The sequence below is a fragment of the Oncorhynchus mykiss genome, chromosome 1 (assembly GCF_013265735.2).
Source record: "Oncorhynchus mykiss isolate Arlee chromosome 1, USDA_OmykA_1.1, whole genome shotgun sequence".
Lineage (NCBI taxonomy): Eukaryota > Metazoa > Chordata > Actinopteri > Salmoniformes > Salmonidae > Oncorhynchus > Oncorhynchus mykiss.
This window is the reverse complement of record NC_048565.1, coordinates 90,525,564-90,543,991: the sequence shown is the minus strand read 5'-3', so window position 1 is coordinate 90,543,991 and position 18,428 is coordinate 90,525,564. Positions and strand designations below refer to the sequence as shown.

The 18,428-nt window shown below is 47.4% G+C and overlaps 1 protein-coding gene across 1 annotated transcript; it reads right to left on the bottom strand.

The window, feature by feature from the left end:
• Positions 1 to 1,744: 1,744 nt before the first annotated feature.
• Positions 1,745 to 13,701, bottom strand: LOC110532996 (pyroglutamylated RF-amide peptide receptor-like). The gene is made up of 6 exons (XM_036988542.1): positions 13,080 to 13,701; positions 11,899 to 12,057; positions 10,331 to 10,392; positions 5,819 to 6,054; positions 4,408 to 4,505; positions 1,745 to 3,053 (listed from the first exon to the last, which is right to left on the bottom strand). The coding sequence occupies exons 1-6, from the start codon at positions 13,435 to 13,437 to the stop codon at positions 2,635 to 2,637; spliced, it is 1,332 nt and encodes a 443-aa protein (XP_036844437.1). The 5' UTR covers positions 13,438 to 13,701; the 3' UTR covers positions 1,745 to 2,634.
• Between the last annotated feature and the right edge of the window lie 4,727 nt (positions 13,702 to 18,428).

Sequence of the window (18,428 nt, the reverse complement as noted above, 5' to 3'; positions counted from 1 at the left end):
TACGTCAACACATTACCTGCTAATGTCGAAGATGGACTTTAAGCAGATTAAGCCATTAAACATTAGAAGTTTGAATAGGTGTTTTAAAGTGAGGGAGATTAAAGCTGCCTCCTGGACGAGTACAGGTAGAGTGTTGCAGAGCTGAGGGGGCCACATGTGAGAAGGCACTGTCACCCCTGCTGTGCAGGGTAGTGGCTGGTTTGACCAGGCTGTTTTAGTCTGATGATTGTAGGGTACGTCCTGCGGAATAGTTATTCGGATGTTGGCATATGTCCAGTGCCTTCGAAAGTATTCAGACCCCTTGACTTTTTCCACATCTTGTTACTTTACGGCCTTATTCTGGAATGGATCAAATTGTCCCCGCCCTCATCAATCTACACACAATACTCCATAACGACAAAGCAAAAATAGTTTTTTTTTTATAAATATTCAGACCCTTTACTCAGTACTTTGTTGACGCACCTTTGGCAGTGATTACAGCCTCAAGTCTTCATGGGTATGACGCTACAAGCTTGGCACACCTGTATTTGGGGAGTTTCTCCTGTTCTTTTCTGCAGATCTATTATTTTCCGCTGATAAACATCCCCACAGCAGGATGGTGCCACCACCATGCTTCACCGCAGGGATGGTGCCACATTTCCTCCAGACGTGGCGCTTGGCATTCAGGCCGAAGAGTTCAAAGTGTTTAATCTTGGTTTCATGAGACCAGAGCATCTTGTTTCCTTTGGGTGCCTTTTGGCAAACTCCAACCGGGCTGTGATGTGCTTTTTACTGAGGTTGGCTTCCGTCTGGACACTCTACCATAAAGGCCTGATTGGTGGTGCTGCAGAGATGGTTGTACTTCTGGAAGGTTCTCCCATCTCCACAGAGGAACTCTGGAGCTCTGTTAGAGTGACAATCAGGTTCTTAGTCACCTCCCTGACCAAGGCCCTCCCCTGATTGCTCAGTTTGGCAGGGTGGCCAGCTCTAGGAAGAGTCTTGGTGGTTCCAAACTTCTTCCATTTAAGAATGATGGAAGCCACTGTGTTCTTAGGGACCTTCAATGCTGCAGAAATGTTTTGGTACCCTTCCCCATATTTGTGCTTTGACACAATCCTGTCTCGGAGCTCTAGGACAATTCCTTCGACCTCAGGGCTTGGGTTTTTGCTCTGACATGCACTGTCAACTGTGAGACAACTGTGTGTGTGCTTTTTCAAATCTGAATTGACCACAGGTGGACTCCAATCAAGTTGTAGAAACATCTCAAGGATGATCAATGGAAACAGGATGCATCTGAGCTCAATTTCATGTCTCATAGCAAAGGGATATTGAATACTTATGTTAAATAAGGTATTTCTATATTATTATTATTAATAAATGTGCAAAAAATGTCTAAACCTGGTATTGGGATGTCATTATGGGGTATTGTAATGTCATTATACGGTATTGTGATGTCATTATGGGGTATTGTAATGTCATTATACGGTATTGTGATGTCATTATGGGGTATTGTAATGTCATTATACGGTATTGTGATGTCATTATGGGGTATTGTAATGGCATTAAACGGTATTGTGATGTCATTATGGGGTATTGTGATGTCATTATACGGTATTGTGATGTCATTATGGGGTATTGTAATGTCATTATACGGTATTGTGATGTCATTATGGGGTGTTGTAATGTCATTATGGGGTATTGTGATGTCATTATACGGTATTGTGATGTCATTATGGGGTATTGTGTGTAGATTAACGAGGGAAAATGTTTATTCAATCCATTTTAGAATAAGGCCGTAACATAAGAAAATGTGGAAAAAGTCAAGGGGTCTGAATACTTTCCGAATGCACACTCAGAAAAAAAAGGTATGAATAGGGGACAGCGTTGTTTCCTGGTGTACAAAAATATTAAAATACACAATGTACCTTAAGAGGTACACATAATCTCACATGGTACTGTTGAGTACCTTTTTAGGGTACATTTGCAGATAATCTAGTATAATGGTACATTTTTGTACCCAATATGCTCTCAAAAACCAATCCCATTTTCATATTTCCCAGCATGCACTTTCGCAGGTTGATTTTTAGAATTGTTTGTTTCAATATGTTTGGTTGATCTTATGCTACACAGAGATAGATAACATACTTTTTTTTTTTTACTCATCCAATCTGTTAGTAGTTGGACTTATTTCACCCGTTACTGAGATGGTTGTTCCTGTTTAGATGGTTTAGGGAGTCTCATTTATCAATCTTTCCTACTTTGGCAGTCATTTTAAATGCCGTTTGAGGGTGATTTAAAAGTTAAAATTTGGGGATATTCTAACTCTGGCTGCATTCCAATGAGAATTCCATATCACTTTGTTGTCTGTGTCACTAGCAAACAGGTACTGGTAACTCTAAAATTCACTTGAAAGGCACCCTGGGAAATATGCAAATAAGGCTTTGCACCATACAGTTTTTAAAACAACACCCCAAAAACGTTTTAGTGGTACATTTTTGCCACTTAAAGGAACAGACTGCGTTGTCACTGTGGTGGTAACCTAAATAGGATCATTTGTACCTTTTCCAAAAGGTACGCTTCTGAACCTGTACTAATTTATCCCGTAATGTACACTTGGATAAATGAGGTGAAAAGGAGACTGGAGTGCTTCTTTTTTTAAGTCTGTAACGAGACTATTTCAACAGATCTACACTGTTCACTGGGTAGCTGAGTGTTCTCCGTCATCTTCTCCCCTGCTAAGGCTGAGGAGGTCTGAGAGGAGACAGACGGACCGTTCTCCAGCACACCCTGCGCCAAACCTCCATTAGCCCCACCTCCAGTCTCTGAGAAGGCCTCCCTCTTCAGTGGTCTAATAAAGAGTACAGTGGGGTTGTTGGGCGTCTCCACAGCGCCGCCCCGGTGGTTGGAGGGCTTCCCGAGGCAGCGGGACAAGGTAGCCACACATCTCTTCTTGAAGTTCTCGTTCATGAAGGCGTAGATGATCGGGTTGTTGAAGGAGTTGGAGAAGCCGATGGCCTGGACGATGGCGATGATCATGTTCACCGTCCCCTCGTCAGAGTTCTCCTCTAGGTTGTCTAGATGAAAGGAAGGTTTTTAGGGATTAGTTTAGCTGTATTTAGACAATATTTGTAGCTAGGTTTCCATCCAATTTGCGACAGAGTTTCATTTGAATATTCTAAAATCTCCATATAACAATATTGCATTTTCCACCAGAGATGTTTCCATCAAACTGATTTTTTCATTATAATTTTGGGGAAATTACAATACAGTAACAAATATAGGACATCACTACAATTTTTTCTCTTAAGAAACAAAAAAACAGACTTTGCTGATTTAAACGTTTTCAATTTTAACTAGGCAAGTCAGTTAAAAGAACATGTTCTTGTTTACAGTGGACGACGCTGGGTCAATTGTGCGCCGCCCTGTGGGACTCAAGCACAACCAGATGTGATACAGCTTGGATTCAAACCAGGTACAACAGTGGCACCTCTTGCACTGAGATGCAGTGCCTTAGACCTCTGCGCCACTCGAGAGCCCCGATAAGAGGCTGTGCGTGATGTAGTGCATATAAACATAACTTTTACTGTTACATTTTCATGTACCGAATGGAAAAATACAAGTTTAATGGGTTTCCATCGCATTTCCAGCTCGACTGATACTTGTATCACAAAAACTGTTACATTATATAGCCGACGTGCTCACTCTGGTCTTGGTACATGAGCGCTAGTCAACAGCTCGCGGACACAGTGCGGGTAGGCTACCTACATTATGAGATCATTATGAAAAAGAGTCCAATTATGTGTATTTGTGAAACGGCAGCCAAGCATCGATCACCATGTCACCAGAATAAGACCCTCGACATTTATTGGAAAGGAGCATCAAGCTCATTGCACATTCACCACCCTGTGAAGTTGAACATAATTGATTTAATCTGTAGGCTAATAAACGGCATGTTTTCCCGAGTCGTAGTGAGAGGACCACACAACATATCATCACGTGACTCCAACTTTACTTAGATATGATGGTTATTATATTAATCATTTGCGCATCGCGGCGTTTCCACCGCCATTTCTCATATAATTAATTTTACCGACACAAAAAAGATCCCACCACGTCGAACGAACAAATAGTTTTGTCAGCACAGTCTTGTACCGACATGTCATGTTTCAATCAGACTTGTCGTGACTTTTTGTTTTCATGCATCAGGTAATTCATCCGCATGAAATGGTTTAATGGAAACGTGGTTAGTGAAATGAAATAAAAAAACATGCTGAACCGTAAGATTTACACCTGCATCTGAGTTACAGTTAAAACCTGAATGTAAAGGTGAACCTGGTGATTGTTTATGCTATATGTACTACACCCTATTTCAGCTTGTTAGACCTAGCCCTATTGTCGTTATTGTAGTGGGATAGATCATATACTTACTGTACTCAAACAGCATGTGAACGGTATGAAACGGAGCCCAACAGATCGTGAACAGCAGAACGATGGTAATCATCATTTTTACAGCTCGCTTCTTCTTCCTGTGAAAATCAATAAAGAATGTTCTAACCTTCTCGCGCTTATTCCCTTTCTTTTATTCTTCCTGTATGGAGAGACATGCAGGTGTCATCCTGCACAATGCATTTCAACTGGGATTTTAGAAGAGTTCTCTGTGTGCCTGAATGGTCTGGCAATAGTGCTGCCAACTCCAGTCAACTCAGACCGCGGTTCAACACCCAGGTGCTTTCAACTTTTCATATCAGTTCACCTCAATCAATAAATACAGTGCATTTTATAAAGCCTTTTTTACAATCAGCAGTTACCTAGAGAGGAACCAGGCTCTGAGGGGTGGCCATTCCTCTCCTGTATATACCTGGTACAGAGGAACCAGGCTCTGAGGGGTGGCCAGTCCTCTCCTGTCTGTACCTGGTACAGAGGAACCAGGCTCTGAGGGGTGGCCATTCCTCTACTGGCTGTACTGGGTAGAGAGGAACCAGGCTCTAAGAGGTGACCAGTCCTCTTCTGGCTGTTCTGGGTAGAGAGGAACCAGGCTCTGAGGGGTGGCCAGTCCTCTACTGACTGTACTGGGTAGAGAAGAACCAGTTTCTGAGGGGTGGCCAGTCCCTTCCTGGCTGTACTGGGTAGAGAGGAACCAGGCTCTGAGGGGTGGCCAGTCCTCTACTGGCTGTACTGGGTAGAGAGGAACCAGGCTCTGAGAGGTGGCCAGTCTTCTCCTGTCTGTACCTGGTACAGAGGAACCAGGCTCTGAGGGGTGGCCAGTCCTCTACTGGCTGTACTGGGTAGAAAGGAACCAGGCTCTGAGGGGTGGCCAGTCTTCTCCTGTCTGTACCTGGTACAGAGGAACCAGGCTCTGAGGGGTGACCAGTCCTCTCCTGTCTGTACTGGGTAGAGAGGAACCACGCTCTGAGGGGTGGCCAGTCCTCTACTGGCTGTACTGGGTAGAGAGGAACCAGGCTCTGAGGGGTGGCCAGTCCTCTACTGGCTGTACTGGGTAGAGAGGAACCAGGCTCTGAGGGGTGGCCAGTCTTCTCCTGCCAGTACTGGGTAGAGAGGAACCAGGCTCTGAGGGGTGGCTAGTCTTCTCCTGGCTCATCTCTCCTCTCTCATTCTAGAGAGGAACTAGGCTCTGAGGGGTGGTCAGTCCTCTCCTGGCTCATCTCTCATTCCAGAGAGGAACTAGGCTCTGAAGGGTGATCAGTCCTCTCCTGGCTGTACCTGGTGAAGAGGAACCAGGCTCTGAGGGGTGGCCAGTCCTCTCCTGGCTCCTCTCTCCCATCTCTCATTCTTCCCTATATCTATCACAATGAAAGACGTCTGCGTATATGTAGAGTACCTGGATATTTTGTTGACCTCTCTGTGGTTCATGGTGTTCAGGACAGAGGAGTCCCCCACCCTCTTCCTGATCCACAGCTCTATCCCTATCCGTGTGTAGAGAAACAACATGGCTACCATGGGCATCAGGAACAGAGCGACCATGATGAAGGTGGTGTACACTTGTCTGTGGATCAGGGAACGCCAACGCTCCTGACAACACACGTGGTGGTGGTCGTACAGGAAGTCATACTTCACCTGGGAATGGAGGGGGAAACACATCAATGAATCATTCAATCACAGCTTTTGGTTTTCTGGAGTGATTCTGAAAGCGACCGATTTGGTTAGGTTTAAGTTTGGTTAGGTCAGGTCAGGTAAAGTCAGATTAGGTTTGGTTAGGTCAGGTTAAGTTAGGTTAGGTCAAGATAGATCAGGTTAGGTTAAGTTCGGTTAGGTCAGGTAAGGTCAGGCTAAGTCAGGTCAGGTCAGGCCAGGCTAAGTTACGTCAGGCCAGGCCAAGTCAGGGCAGGTCAGGTCAGGCCAGGCCAAGTCAGGTCAGGTCAGGCCAGGCTAAATTAGGTCAGGTCAGGCCAAGTCAGGTCAGGTCAGGTCAGGTCAGGCCAGGCTAAGTTAGGTCAGGCCAGGCTAAATTAGGTCAGGTCAGGCCAGGCTAAGTTAGGTCAGGTCAGGCCAGGTTAAGTTAGGCCAGGTTAAGTTAGGTCAGGTCAGGCCAGGTTAGGTTAAGTTAGGTCAGGTCAGGTCAGGTCAGGCCAGGTTAAGTCAGGTCAGGTTAAGTCAGGTCAGGCCAGGTTAAGTCAGGTCAGGCCAGGTTAAGTCAGGTCAGGTCAGGCCAAGTTAGGTCAGGTCAGGTCAGGCCAAGTTAGGTCAGGTCAGGTCAGGCCAGGCCAAGTTAGGTCAGGTCAGGCCAGGCCAAGTTAGGTCAGGTCAGGCCAGGCCAAGTTAGGTCAGGTCAGGCCAGGCCAAGTTAGGTCAGGTCAGGTCAGGCCAGGCCAAGTTAGGTCAGGTCAGGCCAGGCCAAGTTAGGTCAGGTCAGGCCAGGCCAAGTTAGGTCAGGTCAGGCCAGGCCAAGTTAGGTCAGGCCAGGCCAAGTTAGGTCAGGTCAGGCCAGGCCAAGTTAGGTCAGGCCAGGCCAGGCCAAGTTAGGTCAGGCCAGGCCAGGCCAAGTTAGGTCAGGTCAGGCCAGGCCAAGTTAGGTCAGGCCAAGTTAGGTCAGGCCAGGCCAAGTTAGGTCAGGTCAGGTCAGGCCAGGCCAGGCCAAGTTAGGTCAAGTCAGGCCAGGCCAAGTTAGGTCAGGTCAGGCCAGGCCAAGTTAGGTCAGGTCAGGCCAGGCCAAGTTAGGTCAGGTCAGGTCAGGTCAGGCCAGGCCAAGTTAGGTCAGGTCAGGTCAGGCCAGGCCAAGTTAGGTCAGGTCAGGTCAGGCCAGGCCAAGTTAGGTCAGGTCAGGTCAGGCCAGGCCAAGTTAGGTCAGGTCAGGCCAGGCCAAGTTAGGTCAGGTCAGGCCAGGCCAAGTTAGGTCAGGTCAGGCCAGGCCAAGTTAGGTCAGGTCAGGCCAGGCCAAGTTAGGTCAGGTCAGGCCAGGCCAAGTTAGGTCAGGTCAGGCCAGGCCAAGTTAGGTCAGGTCAGGCCAGGCCAAGTTAGGTCAGGTCAGGCCAGGCCAAGTTAGGTCAGGTCAGGCCAGGCCAAGTTAGGTCAGGTCAGGCCAGGCCAAGTTAGGTCAGGTCAGGCCAGGCCAAGTTAGGTCAGGTCAGGCCAGGCCAAGTTAGGTTAGGTCAGGCCAGGCCAAGTTAGGTCAGGTTAGGTCAGGCCAGGCCAAGTTAGGTCAGGTTAGGTCAGGCCAGGCCAAGTTAGGTCAGGTTAGGTCAGGCCAGGCCAAGTTAGGTCAGGTTAGGTCAGGCCAGGCCAAGTCAGGTCAGGTCAGGCCAGGCCAGGCCAAGTTAGGTCAGGTCAGGCCAGGCCAAGTTAGGTCAGGTCAGGTCAGGCCAGGCCAAGTTAGGTCAGGTCAGGTCAGGTTAGGTCAGGTCAGGTCAGGTTAGGTCAGGTCAGGCCAGGCCAAGTTAGGTCAGGTCAGGTCAGGCCAAGTTAGGTCAGGTCAGGTCAGGCCAGGCCAAGTTAGGTCAGGTCAGGTTAGGTCAGGTCAGGCCAGGCCAAGTTAGGTCAGGTCAGGTCAGGCCAAGTTAGGTCAGGTCAGGTCAGGCCAGGCCAAGTTAGGTCAGGTCAGGTCAGGCCAGGCCAAGTTAGGTCAGGTCAGGCCAGGCCAAGTTAGGTCAGGTCAGGCCAGGCCAAGTCAGGTCAGGCCAGGCCAAGTCAGGTCAGGTCAGGCCAGGTCAGGCCAAGTCAGGTCAGGCCAAGTCAGGTCAGGTCAGGTCAGGCCAAGTCAGGTCAGGTCAGGCCAGGTCAAGTCAGGTCAGGTCAGGCCAAGTCAGGTCAGGTCAGGCCAGGCCAGGCCAAGTCAGGTCAGGTCAGGCCAGGCCAAATCAGGTCAGGTCAGGCCAGGCCAAGTCAGGTCAGGCCAGGCCAAGTCAGGTCAGGTCAGGCCAGGTCAGGCCAAGTCAGGTCAGGCCAAGTCAGGTCAGGCCAAGTCAGGTCAGGCCAAGTCAGGTCAGGTCAGGTCAGGCCAAGTCAGGTCAGGTCAAGTCAGGTCAGGTCAGGCCAAGTCAGGTCAGGTCAGGCCAGGTCAAGTCAGGTCAGGTCAGGCCAGGTCAGGCCAGGCCAGGCCAAGTCAGGTCAGGTCAGGCCAGGCCAGGCCAAATCAGGTCAGGTCAGGCCAGGCCAAGTCAGGTCAGGTCAGGTCAAGTCAGGTCAGGTCAGGTCAGGCCAAGTCAGGTCAGGTCAGGCCAGGCCAAGTCAAGTCAGGTCAGGCCAGGCCAAGTCAGGTCAGGCCAAGTCAGGTCAGGCCAAGTCAGGTCAGGCCAAGTCAGGTCAGGTCAGGCCAAGTCAAGTCAGGTCAGGTCAGGTCAGGCCAAGTCAGGTCAGGCCAGGCCAAGTCAGGTCAGGTCAGGTCAGGCCAAGTCAGGTCAGGCCAGGTCAGGTCAGGTCAGGTCAGGTCAGGTCAGGTCAGGCCAAGTCAGGTCAGGCCAAGTCAGGTCAGGCCAGGCCAAGTCAGGTCAGGTCAGGTCAGGTCAGGCCAAGTCAGGTCAGGTCAGGCCAAGTCAGGTCAGGCCAAGTCAGGTCAGGTCAAGTCAGGTCAGGCCAAGTCAGGTCAGGTCAGGCCAGGCCAAGTCAGGTCAGGTCAGGTCAGGTCAGGCCAAGTCAGGTCAGATCAGGCCAGGCCAAGTCAGGTCAGGTCAGGCCAAGTCAGGTCAGGTCAGGCCAGGCCAAGTCAGGTCAGGTCAGGCCAGGCCAAGTCAGGTCAGGTCAGGCCAGGCCAAGTCAGGTCAGGCCAGGCCAAGTCAGGTCAGGTCAGGTCAGGCCAAGTCAGGTCAGGTCAGGCCAGGCCAAGTCAGGTCAGGTCAGGCCAAGTCAGGTCAGGTCAGGCCAGGCCAAGTCAGGTCAGGTCAGGCCAGGCCAGGCCAAGTCAGGTCAGGCCAGGCCAAGTTAGGTCAGGCCAGGCCAAGTTAGGTCAGGCCAGGCCAAGTTAGGTCAGGCCAGGCCAAGTTAGGTCAGGCCAGGCCAAGTTAGGTCAGGCCAGGCCAAGTTAGGTCAGGCCAGGCCAAGTTAGGTCAGGCCAGGCCAAGTTAGGTCAGGCCAGGCCAAGTTAGGTCAGGCCAGGCCAAGTTAGGTCAGGCCAGGCCAAGTTAGGTCAGGCCAGGCCAAGTTAGGTCAGGCCAGGCCAAGTCAGGTCAGGCCAGGCCAAGTCAGGTCAGGCCAGGCCAAGTCAGGTCAGGCCAGGCCAAGTCAGGTCAGGCCAGGCCAAGTCAGGTCAGGCCAGGCCAAGTTAGGTCAGGCCAGGCCAAGTTAGGTCAGGCCAGGCCAAGTTAGGTCAGGCCAGGCCAAGTTAGGTCAGGCCAGGCCAAGTTAGGTCAGGCCAGGCCAAGTTGGGTCAGGCCAGGCCAAGTTAGGTCAGGCCAGGTTAAGTTAGGTCAGGCCAGGTTAAGTTAGGTCAGGCCAGGTTAAGTTAGGTCAGGCCAGGTTAAGTTAGGTCAGGCCAGGTTAAGTTAGGTCAGGCCAGGTTAAGTTAGGTCAGGCCAGGTTAAGTTAGGTCAGGCCAGGTTAAGTTAGGTCAGGCCAGGTTAAGTCAGGTCAGGCCAGGTTAAGTCAGGTCAGGCCAGGTTAAGTCAGGTCAGGCCAGGTTAAGTCAGGCCAGGCCAGGTTAAGTCAGGCCAGGCCAGGTTAAGTCAGGCCAGGCCAGGTTAAGTCAGGCCAGGCCAGGTTAAGTCAGGCCAGGTTAAGTTAGGTTAGGCCAGGTTAAGTTAGGTTAGGCCAGGTTAAGTTAGGTTAGGCCAGGTTAAGTTAGGTTAGGTTAGGCCAGGTTAAGTTAGGTCAGGTCAGCTTCTTTGGTGCCAGGATGTTTACTGTAAGCGTTTTGGATTTGATTTGAAGCTATAGTAGCTGTGCTGGGAGGGGCTTGACATACCTCTAGTTGCTGTACGAACAGCATTGGGGATCCCACAACCACTGATGCACTCCATACAAGTCCTGCACAAAGAAGACATGTCTCAATACAATGACTTCCTCACAATACCACAAGTAATACATCATATACTGTACACATATGAAGAGTTTCTTTCCAAAACACTGTATCCACCAATTTTTCACATTTGTACCTTCATGTGTGTGTAAAATTTTACCATTATCATATTTTTAATTAATAGATTTTAGCTGTGTATTACAATGAGTTTGTTGCAATACGCTATCCTGTATTTCTATTGGGTAGCTGGAATAGAATGTTCCTATCCTGTATATCGATTGGGTAGCTGGAATAGAATGTTCCTATCCTGTATGTCTATTGGGCAGCTGGCATAGAATGTTCCTATCCTGTATATCGATTGGGCAGCTGGAATAAAATGTTCCTATCCTGTATATCTATTGGGTAGCTAGAATAGAATGTTCCTATCCTGTATGTCTATTGGGCAGCTGGAATAGAATGTTCCTATCCTGTATATCTATTGGGTAGCTGGAATAGAATGTTCCTATCCTGTATATCGATTGGGCAGCTGATATAGAATGTTCCTATCCTGTATATCTATTGGGTAGCTGGAATAGAATGTTCCTTGGGTAGCTGGAATAGAATGTTCCTATCCTGTATGTTTAACATATGAATTCAACACACAAGTCTAGCATCATGCCATAGTGTTTGGTTAGAGTTAGGTCTCGTACCAAATGGCACCCAATCTCCTATACACACTGAACAAAAATACAAACAAAGATCCCAGCAATGTTCCATACACACAAAAAGGGAATTTCTCTAAAATGTTTGTACACATTTGTTTACATCCCTGTTAGTTAGCATTTCTCCTTTGCCAAGATAATCCATCCACCTGACAGGTGTGGCATATCATGAAGCTGATTAAACAGCTTGATCATTACACAGGTGCACCTTGTGCTGGGGGTTAATAAAAGGCCACTCTAAAATGTGGAGTTTTGTCACACAACACAATGCCACAGATGTATCAAGTTGAGGAGCATGCCATTGGCATGCTGACTGCAGAAATGTACACCAAAGCTGTTGCCAGAGAATGTATTCATGTTAATTTCACTACCATTGTGAGAGGATAGTAAGATGAAAGATGATAAAGATCAGATAAAAGATGGAGGTCAGGTCAAGACATTTTCCTTCTCTTTTTGTTGTCAGTGCCTCAGAGCTTTATGTTTTTCCCCACTTATCTACACACCACACTCCACTTTATTGGTATATTATGAAAGAAATTCAACCATAACTGAAGAACTCTCATAGGCTACTATCCAATTCATTTAAAAAAAAATCTCCATCATCTTTCATCTTACTATCCTCTCACAACGTCTGTACCTAGTGACCTTTAGTCCTCTCCTCTTCTTCTCCCACTCTCCTCTTCTCCCACTCTCCTCTCCTCTTCTCCCACTCTCCTCTCTCATTTATCCTCTTCCCCACCCTTCCTTCTCTGTTCTCACTGACATACACCATTAACACAAAAGCAGAAGGAGTGTTTATTTTTAAAAGCATACCTAGCATCTTGTATGCTCTTTTCGGAGTGTACTGCCTCCTCATTTTCAAGGGGTAGACAATTCCCTGGTACCTCTCCACGGCGATGCAGGTCATTGTGAGAATCCCCGTCACTATGGCCATAGTCTGAACAAAAGGAATCGTCTTGCAGATGAGAACACCTATGAAGAGAAGGGGTTAGAAGTGTCACTCAAAAAAAACACACTGTACATGGAACAAGCAGAAGTTTCCTCATATGTTCTCATTGGCTGCGATTACACAGACCAATTCCGATCTTTTCTCACTAATTGGTATTTTGACCAATCAAATCAGCTCTTTTGTGAAGAATTGGGCAACATATCATAATTGAGCTGCCTGTGTACTGCAGCCGGTATGGCTCTCGTTATATAACTGCATGGGGAAATTCGTGTGTTGGTAACCTTCACTCCTAAATCCCCTTGGCTTGGATGTATAGTCCCCTAGAAGGCTGATACGCACCCATTCAAACAAGATAGGCTATTTTGTGACAATTCACAGAATAACCTTTAATCACAAAACGAATGTGATATTGCTTGCTCTAAATGTTGTGTGAAATACTGAAAAAGGTGAAATAACTCTCAAGCCACCTATAAACCCTAATGTCCGGCAAAAACCAGAACATCGATTAAAAACTGTTTACTTAGACAACAACTATGGAAATAAAATACTCGGTAAGGCACTGCTCTGTAGCCTATTACCTCCCACGTTGGTTGGTTGGTTATTAACGTCAACATTTTTGACTGATGGGTTGAGTGACCCACATCTATCAATTTCATTAAACTGTAGAAGGCACCAGAAGGCAATAATACACTGAGATTCTCTTGAAATTATTTTAAAAAACGCTCTGCAAACACAACCCGTTCATAAATCAATCAGTGTCAAGGCTCAGATTATAATATTCATAAACTACTGCCAAATTGAATGCACATCCATATTATTATAGGATGAAAAACACCACAACGATTACATATAGGCTTCTAAAGTTTATTCAAACTATCAATGACAGTAGGCACCCCACTGGGCACATAAATCAATCCAACGTCTAATTCCACTTTAGTTCAATGTAATTTCATTGAAACGACGCGGAAATCATGTTAATTCAACCAGTAGACATTCCGTGCAGAGCAGACAGCTGTTGATGGAATCATGGAACATAGGAACTCACCTCCGAGCCATTCCGAGGAGATGTTCTGCAACAAGGTGAACGGGATACAGAAGAATGTGATAAGAAGATCGCTCACCGCCAGAGAACAGATGAAGATATTAGTGGAGGTCTGTATTGCTCTTTTACGCACCACTATGTAGACAACCAAACTGTTCCCAACCAAAGCCAGGACGAATATGATAGCATACATAATGACGAAAGTAGTCTTAGCGCCCAACGGCAACTCAGGGACGTAGACAAGCGGCTGGATGTTGTAAGACTCGATGAACTCTTGTCGCGTTAAATTGTAATGTTGTAGCATCTCTTGCAGAACCTCGGGTGTTATTTTCGTGGACCCCATTTCTGTTGCCGTTGTCATTTTCTAGGATTTTATGTAAATTCCAGTAGTACAGCCACTACAGACAGATGTATTTTCCCACGAAACGTGTGTGTTATACACGTGTAGCTGATTAGGCTACTCCAAGCAGTGCGCACTGGTGCGCTCCTCCAAAAAAACATATTTCCACTGTGCTGCGGCTAGATAGTGCATTTCTCCGGTGTCCAGAGGCAAGAGGAACGTGTCTGAGTGACACTTCTAGCCTATACCGCACGTTGTTAGTCTGCTGTTGTTGCTGTGGGCGTATAACCTCTGTCCGTCAAGGGGTGGAACACCTAATTAGCTGTCATTCCAGTCCTCAAAAGACAGAAGACGCACACGCACACGCACAGCTTTATGGAAACAGATTCATATTTTTTGTTTGTGTGATTTTGTGCTTTTCATCATAGCCTATACAAGATTGAGGTCTCATGAAAAGGTCATTCCTGGTTTTGATCCTTGTGTTCAATTCCCTGAACTCATATAGAGGAGGAGTCAATCAACTTGTCTTATCATTGCATCTACTCGAGTTAGTTACATAGTAATTTGTTTTTGTGCACAGTGCTCTTCAGAGATGCGCTGTTCGACAACAACACACTTCCTTTGCAAACAGATGGCTGTGATTCTATTATACAGTCCTATCTCAGAACTGTTATGGGGATTCTGACAAGGGCACCCGTCTTTCAATCAAATGTTTTGTGTATATATAGTACTTTTCAAGTACAGCCTGCATGAACATTACACTTGGACTCAACATATATGTGGATTTATGTAATTGGGTGCAAGTTACCCATTGTTTGTTAAGGATGATTTTTCTATATTGTGTTGAGTCTCCAAGCAACATGGGAAACATTGGACCCTAAGTGAGAGGCTGTGTAGGGAGCTGAGTCTCCTAGCGACATGGGAAGCATTGGACCCTAAGTGAGAGGCTGTGTAGGGAGCTGAGTCTCCTAGCGACATGGAAAGCATTGGACCCTAAGTGAGAGGCTGTGTTGGGAGCTGAGTCTCCTCGCGACATGGGAAGCATTGGACCCTAAGTGAGAGGCTGTGTTGGGAGCTGAGTCTCCTAGCGACATGGGAAGCATTGGACCCTAAGTGAGAGGCTGTGTTGGGAGCTGAGTCTCCTAGCGACATGGGAAGCATTGGACCCTAAGTGAGAGGCTGTGTTGAGAGCTGAGTATCCTAGCAACATGGGAAGCATTGGACCCTAAGTGAGAGGCTGTAGACTGTGGAGAGGCTGTAGATTGTGGAGAGGCTGTAGATTGTGGAGAGGCTGTAGACTGTGGAGAGGCTGTAGATTGTGGAGAGGCTGTAGATTGTGGAGAGGCTGTAGATTGTGGAGAGGCTGTAGATTGTGGAGAGGCTGTAGACTGTGGAGAGGCTGTAGATTGTGGAGAGGCTGTAGATTGTGGAGAGGCTGTAGATTGTGGAGAGGCTGTAGATTGTGGAGAGGCTGTAGATTGTGGAGAGGCTGTAGATTGTGGAGAGGCTGTAGACTGTGGAGAGGCTGTAGATTGTGGAGAGGCTGTAGATTGTGGAGAGGCTGTAGATTGTGGAGAGGCTGTAGACTGTGGAGAGGCTGTAGATTGTGGAGAGGCTGTAGACTGTGGAGAGGCTGTAGACTGTGGAGAGGCTGTAGACTGTGGAGAGGCTGTAGATTGTGGAGAGGCTGTAGATTGTGGAGAGGCTGTAGATTGTGGAGAGGCTGTAGATTGTGGAGAGGCTGTAGATTGTGGAGAGGCTGTAGATTGTGGAGAGGCTGTAGACTGTGGAGAGGCTGTAGATTGTGGAGAGGCTGTAGATTGTGGAGAGGCTGTAGATTGTGGGGAGGCTGTAGATTGTGGAGAGGCTGTAGATTGTGGAGAGGCTATAGATTGTGGAGAGGCTGTAGATTGTGGAGAGGCTGTAGATTGTGGAGAGGCTGTAGATTGTGGAGAGGCTGTAGATTGTGGAGAGGCTGTAGATTGTGGGGAAGCTGTAGACTGTGGAGAGGCTGTAGATTGTGGAGAGGCTGTAGATTGTGGAGAGGCTGTAGATTGTGGAGAGGCTGTAGACTGTGGAGAGGCTGTAGATTGTGGAGAGGCTGTAGACTGTGGAGAGGCTGTAGATTGTGGAGAGGCTGTAGATTGTGGAGAGGCTGTAGATTGTGGAGAGGCTGTAGATTGTGGAGAGGCTGTAGATTGTGGAGAGGCTGTAGATTGTGGAGAGGCTGTAGATTGTGGGGAGGCTGTAGATTGTGGAGAGGCTGTAGATTGTGGAGAGGCTGTAGATTGTGGAGAGGCTGTAGATTGTGGAGAGGCTGTAGATTGTGGAGAGGCTGTAGATTGTGGAGAGGCTGTAGATTGTGGAGAGGCTGTAGATTGTGGAGAGGCTGTAGATTGTGGAGAGGCTGTAGATTGGGGAGAGGCTGTAGATTGGGGAGAGGCTGCAGATTGTGGGGAAGGCTGTAGATTGTGGAGAGGCTGTAGATTGCGGGGAAGCTGAAGACTGTAGGAGGCTGAAGACTCTTGAGAGGCTGTAGACCAGTGATCATCAACTAGATTCAGCCGCGGGCCGATTTTGTTCTTGAGCGGATGGTCGGGGGGCCGAAACACGCTGTAGACTGTGGAGACGATTGTAAACTGTAGGGAGGATGTAGACCATGCGGCCAATGACATCATCAACCAATTAGTATACAATTAGTTGGAAATGAATACTCCCAATTGGTCAAAATCACACGATGCACACCGATGATGTCATGGTAAACACTGATCTCCGGGAGCGAGCTGCTGGAGATCAGTGTTTACCATGACATCATCAGTGTGCATCGTGTGATTTGGACCAATTGGGAGTAGGCGTCGCCTACTAACTGTCTACAAGCGGGATCAGATTGAATCCTGGACTAAATGAGAGTGTCTGGCCTTTTAAACTATTAGTTCTCTAGCTGTCAAAATCATGATATGTTTATTCAATGTTACTGTCAATGGTGTAGGTATTTGTGTTTTAATTTCCACAAAAAGGTACCTTGCCATTGGTTAATTGTTAATCTGTTGCCACCAACAACGCTCTGTTATACCATAACAAAACATGACTCCTGATTAACATGTCATGTGTTCCTTAGCATCTGAAGAAACTGCTTTGAAATTGGAATAGCTTCATACCAAGCTGAGGTATCAAGGCTAAGGCTCTTCTCATTAGGGACTCCCCCCCTGCCTAAACAGAGGTTAAATCAAATGAGAACTATACAGTTACCACAACACACTGAGGAAGGCCACGTTGAAACATTGTGTGTGGCAAGACATGTTGCTAGGAGATAAAGAAAAAGCTTAAATTACAACTTGTATCACAGATGAGGCCTGTTTTATTTTTTTCATTTTGTATGTGATTACACAGGTATACTTGAAAAGGTAATGGTTATGGGTTATGCAATTATAAGTCTGTTGACTTCGATATCAATAATATAACTGTTGATGGACACGCAGCGTGTCAAAACCTGCTTTTCATTACCACTAACTGGGTTATAAAACGTTGTTGAGAAGTACCTGACTTGTTCCCGGGCCGGTACCGGTTAGTCTATCAATGTCACGCCCTGGCCTTAGTATTTTGTGTTTTCTTTATTATATTGGTCAGGCCAGGGTGTGACATGGGTGATTTATGTGGTGTGTTTTGTCTAGGTTTTTTTTTGTAGGTTATGGGATTGTGGTGTAGTATAGTAGTCTAGGAAAGTCTATGGTTGCCTGGAGTGGTTCTCAATCAGAGGCAGGTGTTTATCGTTGTCTCTGATTGGGAACCATATTTAGGCAGCCATATTCTTTGAGTGTTTCGTGGGTGATGGTTCCTGTCTCTGTGTTTGTTTGCACCAGATAGGGCTGTTTTTGGTTTGTTACGTTTAGTGGTTTTGTATTGTTCGTTATTATCTTTATTAAAGATGTATCGAGATAACCACGCTGCATTTTGGCCCTCCTCTCATTCACCGGAAGAAAACCTTAACAATCATCTGTAGCAGTAACACCATACATCAAAAGGCTGTTCAATCTGGTGTGGTGGCTACTAGTGAGTAGGAGTATGTCTCTTCCCTGTGGCTCCCTGTGACTTCCTGTGGCTCCCTGTGACTTCCTGTGACTTCCTGTGGCTTCCTGTGATGTATGTGTTCTTTGTGGTCCTGTACAGCTCAGTCGGTAGAGCGTGGCGCTTGCAACGCCCGGATTGTGGGAACTGTTCCCGTGGGGCCGGCCATACGAAATCAGTATGAACGCATGACTGTGAGCGGCTTTGGATTAAAGCATATAATAAATGGCACATATTCTATCATAGTACCTTTGGTCCCAGCAGGGGGACTCACATGGTTCTTTTCTCCACTGACGATCTGACGCTACTCTCTCTTCCTTCAGGGAAGCCCTTTGATTCCCTCACACACGAAGAAGAACCTCTAAGACCTCACATAGACAGTAATGAAGTAGAGCCTCTAAGACCTCACATAGACAGTAATGAAGTATAGCCTCTATCGTCGGACGGGGCCTCAGTGTCTCCTGACCCCTTCTGTCTCAGCCTCCAGTATTTATGCTGCAATAGTTTGTGTCGGGGGGCTAGGGTCAGTCTGTTATATCTGGAATATTTCTCCTGTCTTATTTTAAGTAGGCTCCCTCTAATTCTCTCTCGCTTTCTTTCTTTATCTTTCTCTTCACTCAGAGGACCTGAGCTCTAGGACCATGCCCCAGGACTACCTGACATGATGACTCCTTGCTGTCCCCAGTCCACCTGGCCGTGCTGCTGCTCCAGTTTCAACTGTTCTGCCTGCGGCTATGGAACCCTGACCTGTTCGCCGGACATGCTACCTGTCCCAGACCTGCTGTTTTCAACTCTCTAGAGACAGCAGGAGCAGTAGAGATACTCTGAATGATCAGCTATGAAAAGCCAACTAACATTTACTCTTGAGGTGCTGACCTGTTGTACCCTCGACAACTACTGTGATTATTATTATTGGACCATGCTGGTCATCTATGAACATTTAAAAA